This window comes from Myiozetetes cayanensis, unplaced genomic scaffold (genome assembly GCF_022539395.1).
Source record: "Myiozetetes cayanensis isolate MyiCay16 unplaced genomic scaffold, myiCay2020 scf1, whole genome shotgun sequence".
Lineage (NCBI taxonomy): Eukaryota > Metazoa > Chordata > Aves > Passeriformes > Tyrannidae > Myiozetetes > Myiozetetes cayanensis.
The window spans coordinates 99,754,793-99,781,240 of record NW_026086604.1 but is presented as its reverse complement, the minus strand read 5'-3'; the positions used below and the strand labels follow the sequence as shown (position 1 = coordinate 99,781,240).

The window sequence follows — 26,448 nt, the reverse complement described above, 5'->3', positions numbered from 1 at the left end:
AGAATTCTAGCTTTTCTCTCAGTCTGCTGCTCTCATACTCCAGCTGGGTTTGCTTGCATACCTGTCACATACTTGTGTTTTTCGTTTTCACAATCCATGCAAGTATCCTAAGTAGTAGCTACATTTCCTTTTCAGATATCTTTATTAGCTTTCTCCCAACATACCTCAACCCCAAACCTCTGGTTTATGAATACCTTTTAATGTATCTACTCCATGCTAGATTGGTTTTATTTTCATACTTTTTGGGAACCAATCCACAAGACTGCATTGTTGCTGTTGAATAAGAAGTAGGACTTCGGGATCACTTCTGACATAGTGGAAAATACAGAAGTATTTTTTTTTTATGTTTTTCTTCAGCTTGCACAGCTCTGCCAATCTCTACCACAGAAAGCTGCAGTCACTGAGCACTTCATTGCTTGAGATATGTCCTGTAGTTCACACAAGTACATGTGTGTGAATAACAGAGCAGAATTTTTCTGACATACTGGCAGTTTTACAAGGGAAAGAAGACACATTCAGAATGTTATTGCATCATTTTAATTCCAAGTCAAAGGGAGTCTGTGTTTCCTTCATTCTTACCTTTCAAACTGTATGAAACATCAAAGCCAAAACAAACAAGTTCATGTATGATGAGACGTATACACCAAGAAACTATACAGAGTTGCTCAGTTTGTTCAAGATGAGGCTAGGCTAATATTTAAGCTTCAGTCCCATTGCTCAGAAGAAAAACAACATACATGTGGATCCTGATCCTTTGCCAGCCACCTTAACTTCACTGTGGTTCCAGGTTGGGGTAGAAGATTTTCCTCATGGTTTCTACTGGGGGAGGAGGGGAGCATTTTGCTGCTGATTGCCTGGTAGGAAACCGGTGTTGGTGGGTCTTATTAATAGTTTTATTTTCAGAGAATTGATCTGCCCTTTTAACTCACAGTCATCACCAGTCAAACAAAAGCAGTTTGTATCTACAGTGGAATCAATAAAAGGGAAAATGTATTATGGTATTGTGGCTTAGCTGGGAACACATGCTTTTTACCTTTTGCTATTTTGTCTTCTGTTTAAGGATAGGTTTTCTTACGATTCATATTCTGTTGGTGGTACGTTAGGTCTATGTGATCTGTAATCTGCACAGAAAATACATGCTGTCAGCAGTACAAGGATAGTTTTTTTGTTTCAGTGTTTGCTGCTAATATAATGTGTTATATTGATCCATTCTGGCCTCTCAGGTATTTTTCTGGTGGTGATGAGAAAAATGGTGTATTTCTTCAAGGAAAATACAATTTTCATGCAAAAGAATATTCAACAGAATCATAAAGCCCTAGACCTGGTAATAAAAATAGAAGCTGATGCTATTAATACATCATTTCGGATACACAGAGCACCATTATGTGGCTCCTGGGTTGAGTAAAATTTCATGTAATCACAGTAGCCATAGACTTAAGCTCTATAAAGTTGAAAACCTCACCAGATGGCCATTGTCAAGGTAGCTTCTAAAGACTTTCGAGCTGCAGTGTATTAGGGCCCTAGATATGACTTAGTGGTAGCTTTTTAAAATACGATTACTGAACAAAACTGATCGACATTATGGAAGTAATAATAATAATAATAATAATAATACTTGCACTCAGTGACCTTTCATCTGAGCACCTGAAAGCTCTTAACCAAGCCTTTTAAATACTAGAATACTTGTGTGAGAGAATTGAGCAGGAGCAGTCCAACTCCATGGCCTACCGCAGTTACGTAGTGCTTTCTGCGTGTCTGGGATTGGGACAGGAGAGTGCTCCAGCTTCTCTGTCCCTGACAGAGATGATGTCCCAGTTGCTTGGGGTGGAACTCCTATTCAGTAGTACTTCTAATGTTGGGCAGAGCCAACCTTTCAGGGGTATGGCTTGTACATTGAATGCTGTGTGGCAGGAATGAGAATGACATAGAATGGCCCTAACCTGAAATTTCCTTTATTTGCTCTATAAACCGTGAGGATAATACTGAAATGATGTGAAGAGCTGGGGATACTATGGCTCAGATATACCACACTTACCTGAGAAGCTTAGATATGGAGGGATAGATCTTGGGCTCCATATATTTAGGGCAGACAGGTAAGTACCTTCAAAGACTGGCCTGTATTTTAGGGAGAACGGTTACATCCTTTTAAAAAGTACAACATGTTGTCCATGAATTTACTGTGCTTTAATACTCAGCCTCAAAATCGCATAGTGGTATTTATCAATAATGGGAGTAAATAACTGTATTTGACATTCTTTTTCCTACAGTCAGTAGTTATTTTTTTCTTTTTTTTTTTTCTCCAAAGTGATTTTAATGTGGATTTTCAGGGTCTAGTAGCTCATTGCTGAGAGTTTTCTCCGTGACTCTTTTTGTTTTGTCTTTTAGATTGATGTGATTGTGACTTTGGGCGGACTTGGAGGACGCTTTGACCAAACAATGGCATCAGTGGAAACACTTTTTCACGCAACGAATATCACTCCCTTTCCGGTGATAGTTATCCAGGATTGCTCACTGATTTACCTGCTTCAACCTGTAAGTGTTGCACAAAGTTACTTCATAATAAAATTGACCTTCCACCCACCCTGACAGCATAGGTCTTGCACCGTTAAGTGCTCATTTTCTCACTTGTCTTCTGTAGGTTCAGAGCCCAATAATATACATTGCAGGCAAATGGACAGCAAATGATGGGCTCTGCATTCCTGCCTTGGAAAAGATTTTTGTTTAATTTGTTCAGAATAGATTTGTTTTTGAAGCAGAGAAAGAAGAAAACCAGAAACTATGAAAACTGAATTTGGGTAAATGTAGGATTTGGATTATAAATGGGAAAAAAGTAGAATTAACCTTTTAAATTGCATTCCAGTAAGTTTAAATTCAGCACACAGCCCTTTTGCATGTTGAGTAGCAATAAGGAGGTCTGCAATAAGAAGAACAAAAGAAAGACAGAAGAGGATGATATGAGTGAGTTCCTGACATACACATCAGACAGAGCTCTTATGCAGTCCCAGTGGTGCAGTTCATCACGATGGGAATCCATATAGCATCAGCAAGGGAATTTCATAAAGATGTGTTATTTTTGTGGTTTTTCAGGTCTGTTACTGCATTTATTGATTCATAAAACAACACACACAAAAGATCTTGCTGATCTTCTGCTTCTAAGATTTAAATTAAAGGCAAATCTAAACATCAAACACTGTTCTCTAACAGTGATTCATTTATTTGCTTGGAAATATCTTTTCCTGTTGTCAAGGTTTCTAGAAGCTTAACTAACTTTCCCAGTTTCTCTTGGAAAGCTTATTTCATTAAAATAAATAGCATTCACAGGTAAATTTGACAAAACCTTGCACCAGATGTGCTTCATTGTAATTCGAGAAAAGCATTAATGAGGTTCTATGAGATTATAGATTTAAAGCCACAGTGGCAGATACTCTATTAACAATTTGAAGCACTGTGTCTGCAGGAAAGGTAGTAGGCACAGAAGCTGTTTTGTCAGTATGATGAGGAATTACTCTGATCATTAGTTACACAGTTAAATGGATAGAGGCAGGAGTGAGGGGGAAAGAGGGCTAAGCGATAACTGGTTAAAATCTGAAAGTTAGGAGTAACTTGCTTGTGATTGATCTGTGATTGCAGTACTTCACTAACCACTGTAACTTTATTTTAGGATATTTTTAAGAACATGTTGAAGATAAGATAAGGTGGCGAATCCCCAGTTTAGCTTACAAATCTCTTGCTGGGACTGGAAAGACTTTTAATTATTCTCATTCTTCCTTTCCGTAAGTGGCTTTAAAATGCCATACCTAAGGTTACTTTCACAAGAATCTTCCATGAATACTTAAACTCTTTATAACTTGAAAAAAGCCATGATTTGTGCATTTTAAATAGAAATGGGAAGTTTTTAATTGTTTGTGTTTGCTGAAAATGTCTTTGTTCTGTTTTTAATAATGGCATACAAGAAGCGCATAATATTTTTTTGTAGATGGGGAGAATTCTACAGGATATTATTTTTTTTTCTGCCATACTTGGCTGTCAGTTTGCATTGCCATTCTGTAACTTCAGGCTATTTCTAGTGTACAGAAATAAAGGGCAGATATGGGAGCAGGCCATTTAAACCATCTCTGTGCTAACTTTGACACAAAATTGCTTTTGATTGTTGTTTAAACCTGTCACTGTCAGCGTCTGCAGTCAACTGTCGTGGTACCTCCAGATAATAACATTAATCCTGCCTAGTTTAGATAAAGTGAGTAGTTTATACACAGAAAAAAACAAGGATGCTAAGCTTGGAAGTGCCTTTTTGTTTTGTGGAGTTTTTTATATGGAGTTCAGTCTGGTATTTTTCTCTTGCAAGCAGCCACAATCATGACATTCTCTCTTTTCCCTCTCCCCTTTGTAATTTAAAATCAAGGTAGGAGGGAGTTTAACACAGTGGGAGACCCACTGACTTTTCAAAATGCAAGTCTGGAAACTGTGCAACAAATGAAGCAAGGTTTTGAGATTCAAATGCTAACACAAATTATAAAGTTAAGAGCATGTTTCTTTTTCTATAAAATGTAGATCTGAACCTTTCTCTCTTGGGGAAGAAGAATCTGATCTTTATTGGATTCTTTGGATAATATATATGAGCAAAATATAATTATGGTTTTGCTTCAAAATAACATTAGCCCTCTGTTCACTGTAGCAGGAGTGTGGGTCTCTGTCATGGGTACCTAGGCAGAGTCTAAAATATTTGGATACAGCAGATAAACTGGTAGTCCCATAGCAGCCATAGGAAGGATACAAAGGGGAGTAACAAGTCAAGCTGCTGAATTTTTAATTACTAATGCAGAAACTAAGAGGAGGATTGTGTGAGTACATATGTAAGTACACCATAAAATCTATTAAGCAATTGCTTTGAAAGAGAGTGATTTCACATTATTACAATGTTGATATCTTACAGTAGAAGAAATATATTAATATTTAACACACCTGTAAAAAGGGTCCACATGTTGTAGGAAACATGTTTATAGACTTGTTGAAAATCTTCAGGGTGATAAGAGGAACACAGTAAGGACAATATTTGGGATTTGGTGACCAGGCAAGGGGGACCAGGTAAACAAAGCCTTTTTTTCATCAGCCAATAAAGTTATCCAGGTACTGAATGTCAGAGTAATGGGCACTTTGAGTATTGAGGCATTTCTTGGGAAATAGATGTACAGACAGTGCAAGTTTTTGAAATATATAGATAAAATGGTTTTGGCATGGAAAGTGAAGAAAACTACAAGGAAGTAAACTTTCTAATGTCTGACCTGTAGGGATGAGCTCCGCTAACGAAAATAGAAAAAGAAAAGGTGGAAATAGTTATTACACCCCATACATAACTGTCTCCATGGCATCTATGGAGAAATTGGGTGGGAGACTGAGATCTGACTATATATGATGTAGGTATCTAAGTTTAGATGAATTAATTCCAATATATGTCAAATTACTAAACAAGTATTTAAAAAAAAAAAAAAAAAAAAGAAAAGCAGGGATGAAATGAGGTGTACTTATGGAAGGGCCCAAAAAATGGGAACCTAATTTGTAACTACAGAAGTTATAAGTTGACAGTGAAAGATTTTCTCTTGTCTGAATGGGAAAGGAAAACTAATAACAGGCAGCCTTTGAGCAGATAACCAACACAGTTAAAATCAGTGCCAAAGTCTGAAGACTTTAAATTGCTTAATAGAAAAGGCAAACAGAAGATTAAGTTGGCTTTGATTTTGCCAATTCCAAGAGTTGTTACTTTTGTGTGGCATGCAACAGTAATTAGGGAGACTAACAGGAATAAGGAGTCTCTGTAAGAACTCCAGGAGCTGGTGCCTGTTCTGAAGCATTTTCTAACGTGATGGTTGGAATTTAAAAAAAAAAAAATTACAAATAAAAAATAAAAAATGTACCTGTGTACTGAATAGAGGTCATATTTCTTTCTGTAGTGGGGGAGGAAGGAAAGCCTGAATTTTTAATGAGTAATCCCTTTTTATAAGCAGGATATTTTATGCAACAGTTCATCCATTTTATGCTTGAAATTTGGTAATATCAATTACTGTTAGACTATAGCCTGGCTGAAAAGCATTAGGCCCTTGGAGTCATGTTTATCATGCTAGCCATGCTCAATACGAATGGCTTAAGGTTTCACATACATACTTTCTCATTTTCTGGTTTTGTGCTTCTCAGGAGTACAGAAACATTAGCTTCTGTACACTGAGCATAAATTATCTTTTATCTGTGAGTTTTATGGCAGTTTGTAATACAAGGTAATAGGATTTATGACCAAGAAATGAGAAGATGTCCAAGAGTTAATGAGGCCTGTCTTTTACACACACCGAGCAGTTCAGTTTTCCCCACACAGGATTCCAGCCTTAGGATGGGGAGAAGAATTGCTGCCTACACATGAAAATGTGTTACAGCAGCATATTTTTGTCAGTTAGGTAACTCTTTTGAAAGAGTGTGTGACTACTTTGATAACTCTTTTTCTTGCACACAGCTTTTCTTTTGAGTGCGTGCCTGCCTTACCTGTGAGAAACAATGAATAATTTAGCATCATAGATAGTGGTCCAGTAGCTAAATGTAAGCAATAAGAATCAGGAATCCCATCCCTTATCTTTGGCTCTTTACTGCCATATCCTTGAACAGAAGTATATTGCACAGCCTTTGATCTCACAGTCTCCTAGTCTGTAAATTGTGTAAAACCCACGTCCTTCTCTGAATGGGTACTGTGAGGCTCATTTAGGTTTTTGCAAAACACCATTACCTCCTCAGCTCTGCACTGGGGTGGAACACAGTATTATGGTAATAGTAACAGCCGTATTAGTAAGGCCCTTGATTAATGTAAATATTGCCATACAGGAGGCTGTGCAGATAATTAGTTAGCATGGTTCCAAACTCAGTTTTAGGGGGAGCTACCTGTCATTCTCGCAGATGTGGCTGGGCACGGTTCAGATTTAGCACAGGCCAGTAGCATTTGGAAGGTACTGCCTTGTTTTAGGAACAAGACAGAACAGCCACAGGCATATGAGCACTGCTGTTCTAGTTAACTTGAGTTCCAAAGAGTATTACCTGAACAGTTTTACAGGTGCAGACAGAGCGATCAGGTATGAAGATCTGCTCCAGGATGGAGACACTGCAATAGACGTGAGAGAATGTACAAGACTGGAAACTTTGCTAGGGTTTGTTGCTGCAGTTCCCTATGCCAAGGTTACTTGTTTTGGTTTGTATCCATGCTTGTAAAGTTTAATGGGAAGATCAGGGTATACACCTGCAACCTCTGAGTTTTTTTCAGGGGGCCAGTTCCTTGAATTTTGCAGGAACTTCATGAATGAGTTATCCAATCAGTTCTGTACCTCCTCATATGTGTAAGGAGCAGATCTGGCTCGCACTGGACTCAGTAGAGAAAATGCTTAGTGCATGTGCCTCTTACAGGGACTAACTTTGGAATTTGGAAATTTAATGTCTTCTTTACCTATACATATTTTTGGTGGGTAAATTCCATTAGAAAAAGGTTGTGGTTGTAAAGGAAGGCATTTAAACAAATATTTAATATTTAAACATATATTTAGTACTTAAAATACTTATTGTCCTGAAAGGATGTCTTTCCTGCTTGGTATCTGCTCTCAAAGAGTGCTATTGGAACTTAATCTCCTTGACAAAGCAGTCTATGGAATTCACAAACATACAGCTTCTTGTTCTTTGATAAATACATCTTCTTTGTGACTTTCTATGACAAAGCCAACCATTCAGCTGGACAGAAACACTACAATGTCAAAAATATTAGCAGTGGCGCAGTCTTAATTAAGCCCTTCTCTGGGAATCTGAATCCTTCGCAGAAACCCTTGAAGAAAGGGGGGTTTTACTTCCAGAGCTTTAGTCTCACGTTTAAGTGACTTCTCAGAAAAAAATAGCTGCTATGTTATTAGTTTAACTGCCTTAGTTTCCTTCTTAGGTAAGAAACTTTGAGGATTCTGTTCTTAAAAATAAGACTTATAGTGTATGTTTTTATTCTTGCCTGAGCAAATCCAGCAGGACTAATGATTATTCAGGCATTCTTACCATGTGTTAATGTAGTGGGCCTGTGTAAATATGACCTTCAAAAGGCTACAGGTCAAAAAAATCAGGTTTATTTCATGGTAATTCATGGGTATGAAGTGGTGTTGCTTCATGTTTACCACAGGATTTCTGTGTTTTGCTGAATGTCAGTGATCCAAAATTAATTCATGTCTGTCAATAACATTCTGACCTGGGAAAGATTTACTTTCTATCTTGCTTTGCACTGTTACAAAAGGAAACTTTTAGGTGGATTTCCTCATAACAGCTAAATACTTTGTAACTTAGTTCTATTCCATCATCATCAAATGTGTAGTATGAAATATACAAAGCTTATATAGTATCTTATAGTATCTTGCTTTTGAAACAGTCAAATAATTTTGAACAGTTTATTTAGCATCAGTTAAAAGTGCAACCTGCATCAACTTTATGAACAGTTTGGAATTATGTGGAATTTTGTGAACTTTTTTGCAGAGGATGATATCTAATAGTTATGGATTACTTCTGTAATTATGTCAAATATGTTTTTCTAGTAAGTCTCATCCTACAACCTTTCTGTAGCCAAACAGATAACAACAAATTCATAAGTCAATCTGCTAACTTGTAGGTAACTGCTTTAGAAAAAATACTTATCTTTCAGAAAGAAAAGGAAAATACCAAACCATCATTGTGAAAAAAGAGGAAAAGAATAATCTCTACTAAGTGAGATTTTCATCTACTCATAATTCTTAGGAAACAAGTAATACTCTATAGCAGGATATGATAATCACAAAACTGTTTTTAAATTCACATCTGGAAGAGAAGACAATGTAAGGAGTCCAATTGGATTAGTTAGGTATTTCTAAATTCTGAAGTCATCTAGTTTGATTCTGAATCAATATGTTGAGCTTGGTAATTGTCAACAGTTCTGCTCTCAAATTTTTTCAGTATATGTCTAGATTTTTAATTAGTTACTACAGCAGCTGATGGATGATCATCTAGGAGAACCTTGACCCTAAATAAAACTCTTCCAATGAGGTTCCTGCTCTCTGTTGTTGCCCCTAGCTGTTGTGATATGCTCTTGTTAATATGTTAATATCTATTTTGCTGCTTTATGGAAACCACAAGAAGTTTTTTTAGTTGCAAAGTTAGCTACAAAGCTAATTTTCTTAGAGCTGTTTTTTTTTCTTTCCCAAAGCTATTAATTACTTTTCTTTCCTTTGAAGTCTTAATCCTTCTTTTCATCCTCACCCTTAACAAACTTCTTTCCTCAGTGGTCTGATACTTCAGGGTTTTGTTTGCAATGTAGTATGAATAATTTTGTGTACTGTCAAACAATTCTTCTGCTTTACATTATATGGTCAGCAATAAAGCATATAATGTTTGTCTTTGACATTTGCTTATCGTGAGCTGATGCTTAAACTGGGATCAATAGGAAGCTGGTAAAACTTTCTCCTGTTTTGATGATAGCAGCAAGCTGAGGAAGACCACAGCAGTATTTTCACTTGCTATGTGTTCATTTATCTTTATCACTGAACAGAACATTTCTTTATCGTTTATCACTGAACAGAAGTTGGAGTGTGTGCATGCCTGTGTTCATTCCAGTTTTGTTTGGGTTTTTTCCCAGGTAGGACTTTGATGCTATATGGAGATTTTGTAACAAGCTAAAGGATTCCCAAGCTTTTTGTGAATAGATTTTTGACAAGGGAAAAAACAAACAAACAAACAAACAAAAAAAAAAAACAAAAAAACAAAAAAAAAACCACAACATAACAAAACTCAAGAGCAAAAGCATTTTAAAATACTGTTAATATGGATTCCAAATTTGGTCAAAACTTTAAATACTTTGTACGTAATTTAATCAGCTTTATATTTCTACAAGGTGCCATATGTTTATAGTTTACAAAAGAAAAAATATTCAAAAGCTTGTCTATATGATGGTCTCATAGACTGGTACTTTACAGATAGTTTTTTTAGTATTTTTATGAATATTGCTGTGGTTTAAAATATTTGTCTACCATCTAACACCTGGAAGGAGTAATGCAATGTTTTGAATTTCAAGTTCAGCCATTAGATATGAAGAACTAAGGGGACTTAGAGAAATAACTATGAACACTTTATGTGACTTGCCTTATAAGAGGCCAGCCCCCATACTGTTTAGTTACCATACAGCAAGATATTACTTTCTTTTCCTAATCTTGTTTCTTCTTCTTTCCCTTTTTTTTTCCTCTCTGGATTTTTCTTGGATCCTATCAACTGTCTTTTCATGGCACATCATGTTATCCTAATTTTTCAGTTTAGTTTTGTATAAAGTGTTCTAGCTTTAACTTAAGCAGCCACTGCCACCCTGAAGATTTTTCTCAGGATTTGTCTTCCCCCAGCAGTTCCAGCTGTATGCTATGAAGCATTAATTCATCAATACCTAGTCATTCTGGCTTAATTGATTCATAGAATCATACTCCACAGTGTTTCCTCTTTATTCTCTTGTACCAATGACCAAAGTGACCCCATCTGTGTAGTACTGGAAACTACTGGGGTGATGTCTACTGCAGAGTGCCTATGCATCACCCTTAAGTTATTGCTGCATTATACCTCTTTGTTCAGCTTTATTGTGATAGCCCAAATTTCTCAAATTTCTGGGGTTCTATTCTACTCACTAAGTGACACAGTCTTTCTGAAAGCATCTTACTGGCTTGATTGAAGTGAATTTCACAAGGGTTTTGTAGTAAGAACTTTTCTCTTTCAATATTAAATGGATTTCAGTGATAGTTTGGGGGAGGGAGGGGATTTTTTTCACTCCCTGTCTGAGTTACAGAAAGTTCAGTAGGGAATCTAACAGGTATCAGAAGTCCGTACTCTGTGACAGGGCCTCCTCTGAAAAGAAAATATTTTACTGCATACAGTTAAAAATATAGCAGGGAAAAATCAATATTATTGCTCCTAAACTGAATGTAAATAACAGTAAAAATTGAGTGATAGTGGGTGATAAATCATGATCTACCACAAAACCAAAAATCTGAATGCTGAACACCTGATCGCTGACCAAGCCTGAAGGGTTTTTAGAATCCTTTAGAGGTAAATTCAATTATGGTCCTTTCTGCTCACATCTGAGTACTGGCAGTAGCTGAAGTCGTAGAAGGTGAGCATCTGTATTCTGGCCTCAGTTATATTTGAAAATATGTTATCTCTTCAATTCAATCCCTTTGTGAAATGGCTTAGGCTTTTCCAGTCCCTTACTGTATCACTGTTAATTCTGCATCTGCCAGGGCGTTGGTGGATGGATTTTCGACATTTACTCTTACTCTTAAAAAAGGGTCAGGGAAGAAGAATGATAATATTTGGTAATATCAGGAGTTCTGGGGAAACGCTGTGCTACACTGATAAACAAGATTTAGCTAGAACTATTCAGCTTTGCCGTGGGAAGTGACTGACTTCACAGTCCAAATTTTCTTCATGTTGATAACAACTGATTACATTACTTCAACACTCTCTCTCTGGCACAACAGAACATCCCAAGAGCAGATGGTGATAAGGGATTGCATTCTTCATTGTCTTTTAAGACTGTAATGTGTCTGCCACTCTCATGTCAACTCCAATCAAAAGTACTTGCCAGCAGTGCAGTTGGACCAATGACCTTCATGGGAGTGTGCAGGCTCCCTGCTCTTAATACTAAAATCAAGATGTTTGCAGTGAATATATTTCCTTTAAAAGCAAGAAAAGGAGTCTGGGAAAAATCTTCCAAGATCTGTGAGGAGGTTATCATGAAGATGAAGCTATGCTTATTCCTGAGGTGCACAGCAAAAGGATGAGATACAGTGGTCCTAAACTGAAATGGGAGATTCTGGGTAACTACAAGGAAAAATTTCTACTCTGATGTCAATTACAGGAATAGGTTGCCCAGAGAATCTCCATCCCTAGCAGTGTTCAAAACCCAGTGCGAAGGCTGCACTCGATGACCTCCCAAAACACCCTCCTACATAAGTGATTCTGGGACACTTGTGGAAACACAGGTGGTCTGAACAGGAAGAAATGCCGAAAGGAGAAATGGTTGCTGTTTCTAAAGGCAATGAGTAAATGCCACTGAGTAAGCTTGAGAAGTGAGCCCTCAATCTTCCTCATGGAGTTCAACAAGTCCGAGTCCAAGATGCTGCACCTCAGTAAGGGCAATCCCAGACATGAGTGTGCAAGGGGAGAAGAACTCATTGAGAACAGCCCTGTGGAGAAGGACGTGAGTGTGCTGGTGGAAGAGAGGCTGGACATGATTCAGAAATGTGCTCTAGGAGCCCAGAAAGCCAGTTGTATCCTGGGCTGCATCAAAAGAAGAGTCACCATTGGGTTGACGGAGGTGATTCTGCCCCTCTTCTCTGCCCTCATGAGACTCCACCTGCAGTGCTATGTCCAGCTCTGGGGTCCTCAGCATAAGAAAGATGTGTACCTGTTGAAGCAGGTCCAGAGGAGGGTCATGAAGATGCTCAGAGGGTTGGAGTATCTCTCCTACTAAGACAGGCTGAGAGAATTGGTGTTGGTCAGCCTGGAGAAGGGAAGGATTTGGGGAGACCTTAGAGCAGCCTTCTGGTACCTTACAGGGGCTTATAAAAAGGAGGGGGTAGGACTTTTTATATGGGCAGATAGTGACAGGACAAGGAGAAGTGGTTTTAAACTGAGAAGAGGTTTAGATTAGATATTAGGAAGAATTGTTTACTGTGAGTGTGATGAGGTACTGGTTGTCCAGAGAAGTGTATTCCCAATCCCTGGAAGAACTTCTTTACATTGAGACTGGCAGAACACTGGAACAGGAAGGTCATGGAGTCTCCCTCTCTGGAGACATTTAAAACCCACCTGGACATGTTCCTGTGTCACCTGCTCTAAGTGACCCTACCTTGGCAGGAAGATTGAACTAGATGATCTCCAGAGGTGCCTTCCAACCCTAACAGTTCTGTGATTCTATGAAATCTAGGCATTGCTTTTGTGTATGCCACAACAAATCACAGATATCAAAGGTGGTTTGGCAATCAGGGAAAATTTACTTGTGTGAAAGTCTATACCTTTTGACTAGTAATGTTACCAGTACAGAATAAATTTAAGCATATGGCAAAGCAGATTAATGAAATCTAAGCATGTGCTAAAGCACTTAATTTAATGGTGGTCTGCAGATGTAAGTACAGTTATCTCATCTGGTGCATAATTCTAAGTTAAGATGTCTCTGCATTTTCCCATTGACATGACAGCCACTGATGCTTCATGGTGTGTATCTGCATTCCTGTGGCATCAACATCTGTTTCGGAATGGTTAATTTTCATTCAGTTTCCTTCTATTGTTAATTCAATTATGGCCTTCAATTTCAGCAATGTCAGATACCTGAGGGAGAAGAAGGAGCTGTACCCAGAGGGGAATCCTTTTATTCTGAAGAAAGAATAAATTATCAGATTGAATAATAATTAGCTTGCAGATTTCTCTGCTAGTAACTGCAGTGTTGTCAATGAAATGTACCCTTGTGTTGTGAGTCTGAGGTCTCCCTACCTCACAAGGTAAAGGTTTTTAGATATAAGTATCTAAAAGCTGCATTGCAGCAGGTATCTCTCAATAACAAAGTCACCTTGTTCAGTTCTTTCTTAGCTATTTCTTTTCTTTTGGGGAAAAGCCTCTCTGGTTAAAAAAAAAAAAAAAAAAAAATTTGTCTCTTTGTAACCACCACAGTTTTTCCTCAGCTGGAGGAGGTACTTCAGAGTGAAGTGAGAGCAGTTGAAGATCCGGAATTAGTCTTCTGGTAGCAATGATGCCACAGGCAGACAGTCTCATTAGCTTTGTGATTTTTTTTTTTTAAGGAGGAGCTGCCTGTCTCCTTTATGTTATGGGAATCTGGGAACTGGGAATAAAAAATATTTTCATTCTTCCCAAAGTATTGGCTGAAACTTTAAAACAATTGAAAGAGCACCAAGGGAGGACTCAATAGGTCTCTGAGGGGCCAGTATGTCTCTGCGTAAAGTTCCAGACCCTCCTGTCCATTCAGGATTGCGTGGGAGTTATTTCCATGTGTTGCAGGTGTGCAAGCGACCACATGCAGCCCTAATCCACCCATGCTCACTGGTTCTTGAAATGCTTGAGGAGTGTGGAGAGTCTGATGTATTCCTGTTGCGTGCTATAGGTGTCCACAGGCAGAACTCTTGAGCAACAGCCCAAGTTATCACAAACAAAACCAGCTCCTCCAGTGTGCCAGATGATGTATGCCACAAATGAAGGTGCACTTCAGAGCCTGTGCAGTTAAAGGAAGTAGTTCATCATCCCTATTATACATAGTTTATCAATTTTCTGTGAGCTTAATGATATCAGCTGAATTAATAATGTCATTCAGCCTGTGTAATTTCTTGGTCTTTCATCTGTCTGACTTCTGGATCTCCTTTCCTGCTGACAAGCACTGAGTGATACTGCAGAAATATCAATCCAGCATGTAATTTCCGTTATAATTTATCAATATTAATGCCCTTCGTGAACATCTCTCTTTTTTTTCACTCTTTCTTACTTAAACCTAGTTCCAGATTACTGTACTATGTGCATTGTGTCTCTTTAGGGAGGTATTATAAAGCTGTTGATTTAGAAAACAGGTTTTCCAGCAATAGTCTAGGAAGTTTTTAAGTGCTTCCAGTATGGGAGCCCATTGAACTGTCAAACGTATTCCTAGAAAACTTAAAGGAGACAGTTTTAGCTATTTAGTGGAGAGGCAGAGAAGTTGTGGATGCCCCATCCCTGGAAGTGTTCAAGACCAAGCTGGACGGGGCTTTGAGCAACCTGGTCTAGTGAGAGGTGTCCCTGCCAAAGGGACAGTCTTCAGGTAATGAAGTGAATGTAATTGCTCATTTCTGTAGTCCTTGGAAAGCCGTGCATAATGATTTTCAATTCTCTCATCTTGAAAGACAGTAGGAGCTCTTGTCTCTGAGACAGGCTGAGACAACCCCTGCAGTTCAGGGAAACTGACACCCTGCTGGTGTCTCCTCCTGGAAGCCCACACCTGTCAAATGCCTGCATCTGGTTGCCTCTGTGCAAACTTCACTTTCAGCCTGGGAAGTGAGAACAAGATCATCTCCCCTTGAAGTCTGGCAGTGTTTCTCCATGGGACTCTGGAAATGCAGGGTGATTTTAGCACCACCTTTTTATAATTGGACATTTTTTTCTCATCTGAGGGATAAAAATTCAATGTTGAGTCAGGAGGAGCTTACCTGAAGCTGATTGTTTCGATTACTCCTACTTTGTAGTCATCTTGGAGAGGGGAAAAGTGAAGTAAATCTGAAAATCAGCTTAGTATTTAGGCATGCTTTATATTGGCCTCTACAGTATTATACTGTACTGTACATGACTCCTTTCCTCCAGCTTGTACACCTAAAATCAGATTACTGGGGCTATATGTATTCTCAACATATTTTATTGTGCAGGGCAGCTGGCATACAAAGTCTTTGGTGGGAATAGCTACTTTTAGAAGAATCCATAAGATGAGGAATAATAACTTACCTAGCTTTTCGTGCAGGCTCTGATCTTCCATTAGTGAATCTGAGACTACGTGTCATGTCACACTCTCTAGCTGGATCTCAAGGTATATTACACTTATATTACAGAGGGAGAGAGAGAGAGACAAAGGCATGAGAAAGTGAAATGATTTGCTCAGGTACTCAGGGAGTCAACACCATATTGAAAATTGAATCCAGTTTTCCAGGTTTCTACCTCCAGTGACCTGTCAGCTGGGGCCTTTTTCCTCCTTCTTGGGGCTTGTGACTTTATTAGGAGTGACCTTTAGAGATGATGGAGATTTTTACTGAAAATGCTTAATCCTCTATGAAAAATCACAGCAGCTCACTTTTCTATAGTAGTCAAAAACCCATCCTAACTTCTTTTGGAGAAATTGTGAAGAGATGAATATGTATAAATAACCTCAGTTCTTAAGGCACAGGAGAAAAAAATCTCATGCTTGAATCTGAGAATGCCATTGCTTAGAGTGGCCAAATATATATATGCCAATTATATCAACAGCTGACTATTTCTAATGAACAATATATCCAAGTAAAAAAACAAACAGCGAGCTAGTCAGAGTGTGTCAGACAATTATTAGAAGTAGTTATTTCCACATTTTTACATCTTTTAGCTTTCTGCCCCTGTACATGACCACCGTGCTATCCAATAAAACATTTCTCATCTCATCAGAATTTTATAAGTTCTGTTTCCGTTGTCATAACAAAAAGCAGTTCCCAGGAGACATCAGAAGATGGATATTTGTTCCCTCCTGCCTTTTTTAATGCATTAGAGATATGTAGGTTAGAAATGCAGAAAGCAAAATGACTATAGCTATCACAGTCTTTCATAGGCCACTGAGCAAAAGAAAATCCTAAGATATCACATAATAGAGCTTACAGCAAGATTTGTTCTCATTCTCTGAGGTGTCTACAAAATACATATATCATGTCCCGGTACAGTGAGCTGTCATGAAAGCAGCTTACTCAAGCATAGCAGTATGTTGGTACTCCTTTAATATGTAGCCAGACAAACTTCCATGGTTGGATGGACAGACACATTTTCCCCTTTTCTTATCCAAATTTTATATAAATCCCTAAGCAATTTAGTTCTTTCCTTTCTTGGAAGAGCTGCTGACCTATCTTTTTAGAGAGGATAACTTTCTTAAAATTAGTTTAAAAATATAGAGTTGAATGCTCCTTCACCCCAGTTGTATAGAACTAGCATACATTTCTCTTTTTTCTCTGAAATTAAAAATCTTCACAAATATTTGTCAAATAAAGTATTTGAAGTATAGTGTTCAGCATGGAGGAAGAGACTGAATACACTATGAGAAAATCAGAACTAGCCTGTTCTTTTATAAAGGGAAGGCAGAAGAGGTTTTCAAGTGTTGGATTAGGTCTGTAATCTAGACCAAATTATCTAATAACTTTGGAAACACAGGGAAAACATTTGTACTTAATGTGCTACAGGAGTGAAATAGGTGAAAAATGCAAAGAGAAGAGAGAAGCAATGCAGGTCTTGCAAACTGCGTGCGGACTGGAGAATGCTATGGACTTTAGACAGGCTATAAAAGGAGAGGATGAAATGAATTACATGAAGAACTAACAGAGTATGGACATGGTCATTATCCACTGGGGTAAAAATGTGCAGCATTTGTTGTCCTACTGTATTATTTAGGAAAGATTTCTAGAGATGCTTATAATCTGGATCCATGGTAGATGGAAAAGGAGATTGAAATGAACTCTAAGGTCATACCAGAGTATCTGTTGCAGTTGCACATGCACACATTCACTCTTCTTGTGGTGTTGACTGCTTCCCCAGGCAGTGTTTATTCATGTAAGGGACAACACTACAGGAGAAGGTTCTGTTTGATTTAGTGGAGACAAAGGGGATGTTTCTTTGTTGCTTTGTTTTTCATTGCGATTTCATCTTAAACCAATGGAAATACTCACCAATATGTTAATAGTACACTACATTCTGGTAAGATACTTGTACCTTATGTGAAAACTGTGCTGTCTCTGACTATTTCTAACCCAGTATTTGAAAAATCATGAGTAATGTATGTGTATGTGTAGTAAATTATGTCGTAGCACCTAATATGGATTACGTGGATAACCTCTGTTCAGAAGAAGCTACTTCTTGTTATATTTGTCTCTCCTTTTCTCATTGATTGTATAGGCTTTCACAGAGTGAAAGTCCCAATCAGATTAGTGGAAATACATTTGAGTTATTCAGAATAATCTGGGCCTCTCATTCCAAAATATGGATGAAGGGAGCACAACTTTCTTTTTAGACCATCATACATAAGCTGGCACAAAGAGCTCTCTGGAGCCCAGGCACAGTGGCAAGTACAGGGCTGGTGTGGTAGGTGGAGACATAGACCGCTGAGGAGACAGCCACAAAAAGATTAGTAAAGAGTCAGAAGCAGAGGGAGAAAGCTGGAAAGAAGATGAGCATTTTTCTTAACCTGAGCTCTGTTTCTGCATCACAATGAGTTTCCCAAATTGGACATGTACAAACTCTTCCATTTCCAAGGACAGAGGAGGTCATGCAAAGCATGCCAGTGTTTTCAAAATGGGCTATAATTGGCACTAGCCAGGGCCTCAATATTCATTACCTGTAACTGAGTGGCGCATAAAAAGTGTGATTTCTTTTCTTCATCCTAAAAAATATTCCAAGGAAATAAACAGAATTACTTCCAGTCTGTTCCTTGCAATTGAGTGGCCCTGGTTGAAACAAGTGAGGGTCAAACAAAGCCAGAGTAAAAGATGGAGCTTCTCAGAACTAATTTCATCTCTGAGTAACTGATGTGATTTCTGTGAATTATCATCACATAAACATGATGCCTCATGTAATACATAATGAGGATAGTTTGATTTAAAGATTTTAGGTCTGTGTTTAACTATAAATAAATCACAGTTAGACATGTATGAAAAAGATTCTCTGACTGTAGGATCTTTCCACTTCCGAAACTCCTGAGATTTTTTTATGCCATGTGGGTGTGTTCTTACATACCTGAAGAAAATTACATAGTTCTAAAAATTGAGTGCTATCCAATAAAGAACATTTTGCCTACTTTCATTATAGACCCATAATATGTTCTCAAAAATGGAACATGATTTTTGAAGGAGAAGTTATTAACCATAGTGTTATAACTGTTATGCTCCCAGGAGGATGATGGATGAATGGAAAGAATATGCTTATAACTCATTTGGGGACAGTGTGCCCAAATGTGCTGCTTTATTGTTATGGAAGAGAAAAAGCAATATAATGATATTTATTGGAAATTATTTGAAGGCTACTGTGTTTGAACTGATTGATGTTTCTGCTGGTTGAAAAAGGGTGTTTCCATTTTATGATATTAAGACAGATTAGATAAAAACTGAGTAAGTGTTTCAAAATCCAGCTTTCATCTAGACGGAAGTGTAAAGATGAGTCTATACTTATAATCTGTAGAGTAACAGAGGTAAAACACTCTCAGAGTCTTCTCCAAATGTCTGTCTGCGTTTTTTAAAAGGAAAAATTAATATAATATTGGCTTTACAACAGAAATCTCCCAAAGACATCTGTCCTAGAAATATAGGCACAACTTCAGGATTGAGTACACTGCCATTTTCCTCATTAGAATTTAAAAAGATTAACACTTTCTGGATCTCAGACACTGCTCAGACACACAGGCGTGTTTTATGCATCAGCAGGAAAAGGCACGTGTTTATGAAAAAGATAATTGGAAAGTGCAAGGAGAATATTTAGCACTCTCTGAACTTTTGTGTCCGTGTGGATGGAAAATCTTACACTTCTCTAAGACAGTCATGTAATTGTTTTGCCCAGAAGAATGCAGTTCTTTGTGGGGGAAAAGACAAGACCTCACTTGCAGGAGTTAATTTTTTAAAAGGCTACCTGATTCCTATCAAACAAGGTTCCTGACCCCTCTTTGGTTTAACTTACTATCTTAGCAGTGCTAGAAATAAGCACCTGCATTTCTGTATGTGTATTGGATAGTGAAAGTGACATTGATGCAGTTGTTGAGAACGGATGAGGATGAAGTTTGACTCCTTATTTCTCCCCTGACTGATATTTATGGTGGGTGGGAAATGTGGGTGTATTTGTGTACACAGCTAATAAAACCACATAGGCTTTTATAGAAAAGCATTGAGTTTAAGAGCATTTGTGAGTTCGTCAGTAGACAACCAGCCACATTTTGAGAGGTTACAGGCAGAACACAGTCTGGTAGAAAAACATCCTATTAGGCAGCAAACACACACTGTATATGTCATGCACTTTTATTATTGCTTCCATATTCATTAAAATGTAAGGTCTTAAATGATTTGTCAAAATGTTATGCCAAGCTAAGAAACATTTCCTTGATGTGCCGTAGCTTAGGAAGTCTTCCTGGCATTTCTAGAACTCTGAGTAGTCAAGGAAAAAGACCTGCATTTCTCAAGTCACTTGTATGTTTGTCTCCATTATCTCACTTCTCATTTTTCTTCATTCTTGATATATTTTTCAGAATTTTATACCTTTCTTATGTAACTCTTGTCTAAAATGTGATGAGTTTTGCTTGTATGTATACGTATGGTCCTGATTAGGGAAAGTTTAGGTATATACGAATTTTGACCAAGTTCTGGGGAGGTCAGATTAGAGGGTTAGTCCAAAACCATCCCTTCTGTTTCTTATATTTATGAATAAGTGCTTTATCATTATGGTACATTGTAAGTAAGCACCTGCTTCTGGCAAATGAACTTTGATTGTGACAGTTTCTTAGTTTCTAAAAAATATAAACAAGCTCCCAAAGGAATTTTGATAGGCTTGAGTCTGGGGTAGAAATGAATGGGAAAAGAGTTTTACAGGCAGGATAATGCGTCATGCCTTTATGTAAATACCCTGTATGTATAACATTACAATACAAAAATTCTGTTTGATTCTAAAGATCGCTGTTATAGTTGTCTACAAATGATTTTATTGGACCAGATGGGAAACCAGTTGTTTAGACAATTGGTCAGTATATCTGAAATAAGAAAGAAAAAAACATGGAGGAAAGATGGCTATGGCAGCATTAGAAAATGAATGCTCCTGTTTTTAAACAATGTTGTATATGTAAGTCATTATAAACATGTTTTCAGAAAAGGTCCAGTGTGACTCACCTGAGCTCCCACTGGACCCTGGGGAATGGTAATGATGGTGATGTTAGTGAGAGGAGAGGCAAATGGGTGTAGAGTGCCCTTGAAAACACCACTCCAACTTTTCACTGAAGTGCAGGAGAAACACTACGATAGCACCATCTGCAACACACTTTCTTTCCAGTGGCAGCTCTGGTCTCTGAGATCTGTAAAAGGGAGCCTTCTGCAATAACAGCCCCTCCCTTCTCAAGGAAAGAGTTTTCTGCCAGACTTTGCGTGTTCTCTGAAGTATCATAGACCTAAAATAAATGTCAGAACAGTTAGGCGTCTTTACACTCCGGTTAACAAAACTTAATTTAAAAGTAAAAGCTATTTTTACCAGACTCACTGGTGACAATGACTTAGGAGTGCTCAAATAAGTTTTTATTATTCTGGAAAGGAACTAAAAACATCAGCTTTTGGTTTGTGCTTGTCTCTGCCTAAAGCAAATTTTTATGGTCTAGTTAGGTGCTCTTGAAAACAGGCTTTTATAAGTAAATACTCACGGATGATTAACCATCCTAAAATAAAACTGTTGTCACATGTTTAAAATACATGGTGCATGAGAGAAGGTATGTACATGATGACCTGAAAGCTAATTTCTACATTTCAGTACATGTGCAGTGATGAGTAAAACTGAGGCACCTGCAGATGTACTTCCAAGGACTTGGGCTTGGAGAAAGCATATCTTTTTAATTTGGCTGATTCTAGGGTTTGGGAGCAAAGAAAAAGTTGTGGCATGGTATTTTGCTAACTTTTGCAGAGTAAAGGAAGTGTGTCTTAATCAAAGCAGATCTTTCAATACCAAGACTATTTTTAGGAAGTTTAAGTGGAAAAGAGATCAACTGAAGAAATGGCATGTGGAGAAACATGGAGAAAAACAATAAATAAGTCTACAGAAAATGTTTTTATGTGTTCTTTTACTGTACCCATCAATAAAATACCAATATACTGTTGGCTGGTTACTTGTCACTGTAGGAAAAAACAATGGATGTTGTAAGTTGATTTTCTTAGGAAGGCATCTTAGTTTCAGATAAGCTTTTTGCACATTAATTTGGCTTTCCTCTTTCATTCTTATTTCAAGCAATATACAGTCTGTAATTAATGCAATGGACTCAGCTGAATAACCTTGTAACTGACAAGAGATAGTCCCTTATGACCTTCATTTTAATATTGAAAAATTAGGCAAATTCAAACAACTTCTACCAAAGAATGAGTAAAAGATGGTTTGGAAGGTGTCCTTTTTCAATAAAATAACAATATTCTGTTGGATGATCTGTTAGTCACTGATAACTGGTCTATTTTTTTTTTGGTGGGGAAAGCAAATAATTTTTTGTGACCTTTTATTTCTGTTCAATTTATCAGAGAATCTGATTTTTTTATTATTTCAATCTTCTGCTTTAGAAATATTAGATCTCACTTAGGAAGACGATGTAAGAGTTCAAATAGCAATTTTCCATCCTTGTATGTCCCAATGTCGTGACCCTTTTTTCACTTAGGAGTAAAATGAAAGCACAGACATCTGGGTTGCAGGGAGGGCTGGGGCTCCCTGGGCACCAGGACCTCTGTAGGGGACCTGGCAACCTGTCCAACAACCCCAGACTGATGGCAACCCCAGCCCCAAGCATTGGGCACCTCCCTGGAGAAGGATACAGGACAAGATGTGAGCCCAGGAGGGCAGGGACATGGGGACATGGTGACGCTGGGGCAGGGGCTGATGGCCCCAAGTTCTGGCCCACAGGCAGAGTTGGAGAGCCCCTGAAGGCTGGGTAGCCACAGTAAGAGCTGGCAATGACTTAGGACCTCAATGGGGTGATGGGAAAGGGGTTTAATGTTTAAAATGAGTCATGTGTTTGTCACCTGACAGGGAGTGCCAGGTGCATTTATTTACTGTGTGAGTAAGGCCCTCCCCTCTGCATACCCAGCTTTTCCATAAAGATCCCCACTACAGAGTCTGTTTGTTACTGCTGTCTGCTGATAAAATGATGGTTGACTCCTTTATACAGTCTTTCTGAGCAGTGGAGGACAGACAAAATGTTGCACGAGAGGTTGATATAATGTGCAAAAGCTACACGACTGCTGGTGAGAGATGCTGCATTGCCTTGACAACAAGTAAGTTTTCAGTCTGCTGATTGACATTTTACTTACTTCCCTTGCTTATAGTTTCATGAAGCCTGCTGGTTTTCAGACAATGGAAAGAGATTTCCTTAGGAATGTGAGCCCTGGGTCAAAAGAGTTCTTTACACAGGGGACAAAAACTGAGCAGGCACATGCGCTGCATGAAAGCATAAGGCTCATCAGAGGCAGCATGCTTCATGGCACGCAGAGGCAATTACCAATAATCTTGTTGGAATATGAAAATGAACAGTCATTCATGTTTCTCAGGCTAGGTTTGGGGTTTTTTCTTTCTCATTTTCCAGCAGGCATGGGAGCTCTCCCCATCAGGCAGGTATTGTGGAGCTGGTCTTTAGATAGCTACAGAAAAAGCATCCTGGGGTGCCTTTTTCAGCCTCTGGTTAATAATAGCTAATATGAAAGCGGGAATGGATTGAAGGGGTTATCCACATACCTGTCACACTTGCCAACTGACTTTCTTGTTTGTACAGTGAATCCAGTGAGACTTTTCCAAGGGGGGGGAAATCTGTATTTGAAGTGGAAAATGAGCAACTCTTCTTTGGCCTAGGCAGGGGCTGCCAGAAGTAGAAATGTAAATGCCTTTTAGGGATCTAGGATGCACTAACTTCCTCATTCTCCTCAAGTTAGCTGAAGCCTCTACAGCATATTTCAGTAGTGATTCAGATCCATGATTGTTGGATGAATCTGTGGAAGCACCACCAACAACAAAAACTCCTATCTTTCAGTCATTTAAATTTATGGTAAAACATTGCCTTGCAATGAAATGAAGATTTGGCCTGTAGCCTGGTGGGTTTTAGTTCTGCCACATAATTACGTGCAGTACTGTTCATGCAAACTGAGACTGACTGTGTGCCGGTAATTTGCAAAGTCATTAACGAGGTTTTTGAGGAAATGGTGAAAATTAAATATTATCAGCTGGATGGTTAATGGGCATTTACTGCATAGTCTAGTCACTGAAATATAAGATCTTTCATTCACAAAGTAGGAACACATTTGTTCATTTTGTTCTGGCTCTGCAGATGTCAGTGTTAAGAGATTATGCATTTCAAGAAATGTCTTAAAATATTTTTGCATGTTAAGAGATTATGCATTTTTTGAAATGTCTTGAAGTATTTTTGCATGGTGATATAAAGGCAGCAATAAAGAAGAAATTCTTGAAGTGCAATAGGAATATTCTGTTTACCTATGAAGCAGAAAGTACTTTAAAATTTTGAGCAAGCTTAAGTTAATAAATCCCCATGGTGAACTCTACCTTTGGCTACTGTTTGGCCTCTCAGTCTTAAAGTCACCCAATTTTTTTTAACCAAAGTCAGAAGCAAAAGAAGTGGATCCTTATTTTTCCCTTGCTGAATTAATAGGTACCTATAGCAAATAGTTATTCACATCTCAGCTGTGTAGATGTGATCAGCTGGTGGCCTGATTTAGCAATAGTGTTATCCTCCTGTACTTCACATAACATATCCCCAGTATATATCCTGTGTTTACTGTTCAGCACACACCTGTGTTCAGATTAAGCTTCAGTGCACAGTGAACCAGTTCAAGATGTAACCAGAATTTGCTCTTTTTACACAGCATAGCAGCTTATCTTTAACTTAGAAAACATTAGAACTTATCTTTCTGAGCAAGGCTTTTTTGTCCTTTTCATCATGGGAGTTGTATTTAAAAATGTGTGCGATGTGAATGGGATTATAGACATATAACTGTGTGGGGATCTGTGTCATACAGACAGAGGCTTAAGGTCTTTAGACTTCATAAGAATCTCAAATTACGTTCTAGATATCTTTTAATATTTAAAATTGCAGGTTAATAGTACTTGCAATTAAAAAAATTAAAAAGTATGTCTAGGTAGTGTAGCATTTATCACATGTCCTTTTCGAAATACAGGCAAAAATGGAGTCCCTGACTCCATGGTGCTGAAAAGTTTGTACTAGAAAAGTTCACCTTTGTTCCTAGAGAGATGGCCCTGCCCAGATTTAACCACACCGAATTTACCAAATGGGCTGTTGATTGTTTAGAGCTGGAGAATCCATTTTAAAACACTTCATTCAATGGTTTATAGAGATTTATGTAGTAATCATATGTGGTAACAGTTCTGTATGTCATACCTGCATACAATGTGGAGAGATAAATTATTCTGAAAATATGCAATATCATTTCAGGTAATATTCAGTGTATTCACCTCTGATCTTTGAATTTAGGGAAAGAAGCTAGTTATTCACAAAATCCTTATGCTTTTGGGCAGTGGCAAAAGATGTATGTAGTGTATGATTGTTTATGTACCCAAACTTTCCAGTAGAAAACACAATACAAGTTGTCCAGAGGTTTACTTCATGACTGACATTACTTTCAGTGATACCTGGAACAGTTCATAAGAATATATGATTGGCAAATGTTTACTTGCAGCTCTTTCTGATTCTTCTCATTTTAGAAACAAACAAATTTTGGCTATGTAGACATTTTGTGGAACATGCAAATGAAGTATATGCAGTCTGAAAATATTTAAATCCTATCATTACACTTATGTGTATTGACACAAAGTACACAAGTACAGAAAAGAAAAAGAGTAGGTGTTTTTAACTTCACCCATTAGTAGTTTAAGATGCAATATCCTGAAAACAGGCTTGGTGCTTTGAGCATGAAACTTTAACTACTGCCACATTTCTTTTGGATGTATCTGCAGTAACTCTAGGTTAGTGGTAATAATTCAAGTTTAAGTTTTGTTAGATCTTGATTTTTCTATGTTTTTTGGAGATTTAAAACAAACAAACAAAAAAAAGGTGAACAAATCTCTGTAGTTTTTTTTTAAGTTTGTTAAGAAAATCAGTAGTTCCTCTGATGAAAACTGCCTACCAGTCACACATTGTGAAGCAAAATTTAAGGATTACGCAGCTGATAACTGCAAAGACAGCAGGTGGAAAAGGGCATAAGCAATGAACCAGGTAGAAACTTTGATGTATGGAAAATTAACCTCTTTGCAAAAGAGAACCACCACTAAGTTTATAGCTGGAATTTCCAGATGCTGATGGGCCGTCAGAGACAGAGCTGTCTCTTATGAGTGATGTGCAAACTGAGGACAATCCATCATCTCAGGAAATTGCAGGGCAGTCATTGTAATACAGGTGTTGTTTCAATTTCAGCAGCTGCAGCTGTTTAAAGAAATGAAAGAAATACTCATACATGCCAGATAGGCAAAGAGGCTGTATAGGAACAATAAGACAAGACACAGATGTACATTTTATTTTTGTGTACAGAAATCTGGATCATTGGCATTTTCTCACTTTGTTTTTGTTCTATTAATTTAATCTAGAACCAAAAATAGATGTACGTGTTTTCCATAGATAATTCTCCTGTGATGGTCTAAGAGCAGGTTTCTGTGGTGAATCACAGTAGTAGAAAACCAAAACTGTATTTTAGCATTGAAAATTTGGGAAAAGCTTGGATTTAAGGTTGGATCTGTTCTTTCTGATTGTTCCATATCTGACTTTTTCTTCCCTTGCACATGTATATAGTATATACAGTACCATGTATACTGTTTTTGAAATGAAGAAACATATATGGTTATAATTCAGAAGGAAAGGGGAGGGTAGAAGTTTAGTAAACAAGCTATTTATTATTTGAT

At 37.8% G+C, this 26,448-nt stretch overlaps 1 protein-coding gene across 3 annotated transcripts in view; it reads left to right on the top strand.

Moving 5' to 3' along the window:
• TPK1 (thiamin pyrophosphokinase 1) overlaps positions 1 to 26,448 on the top strand; it is a 291,157-nt gene that overhangs the window by 189,033 nt on the left and 75,676 nt on the right. For all 3 annotated transcript variants that reach the window (XM_050317999.1, XM_050317989.1, XM_050318009.1), the window contains one exon: positions 2,386 to 2,532. In XM_050317999.1, coding sequence (XP_050173956.1) covers positions 2,386 to 2,532 — 147 coding nt within the window. The remainder of the gene's footprint in view (positions 1 to 2,385; positions 2,533 to 26,448) is intronic.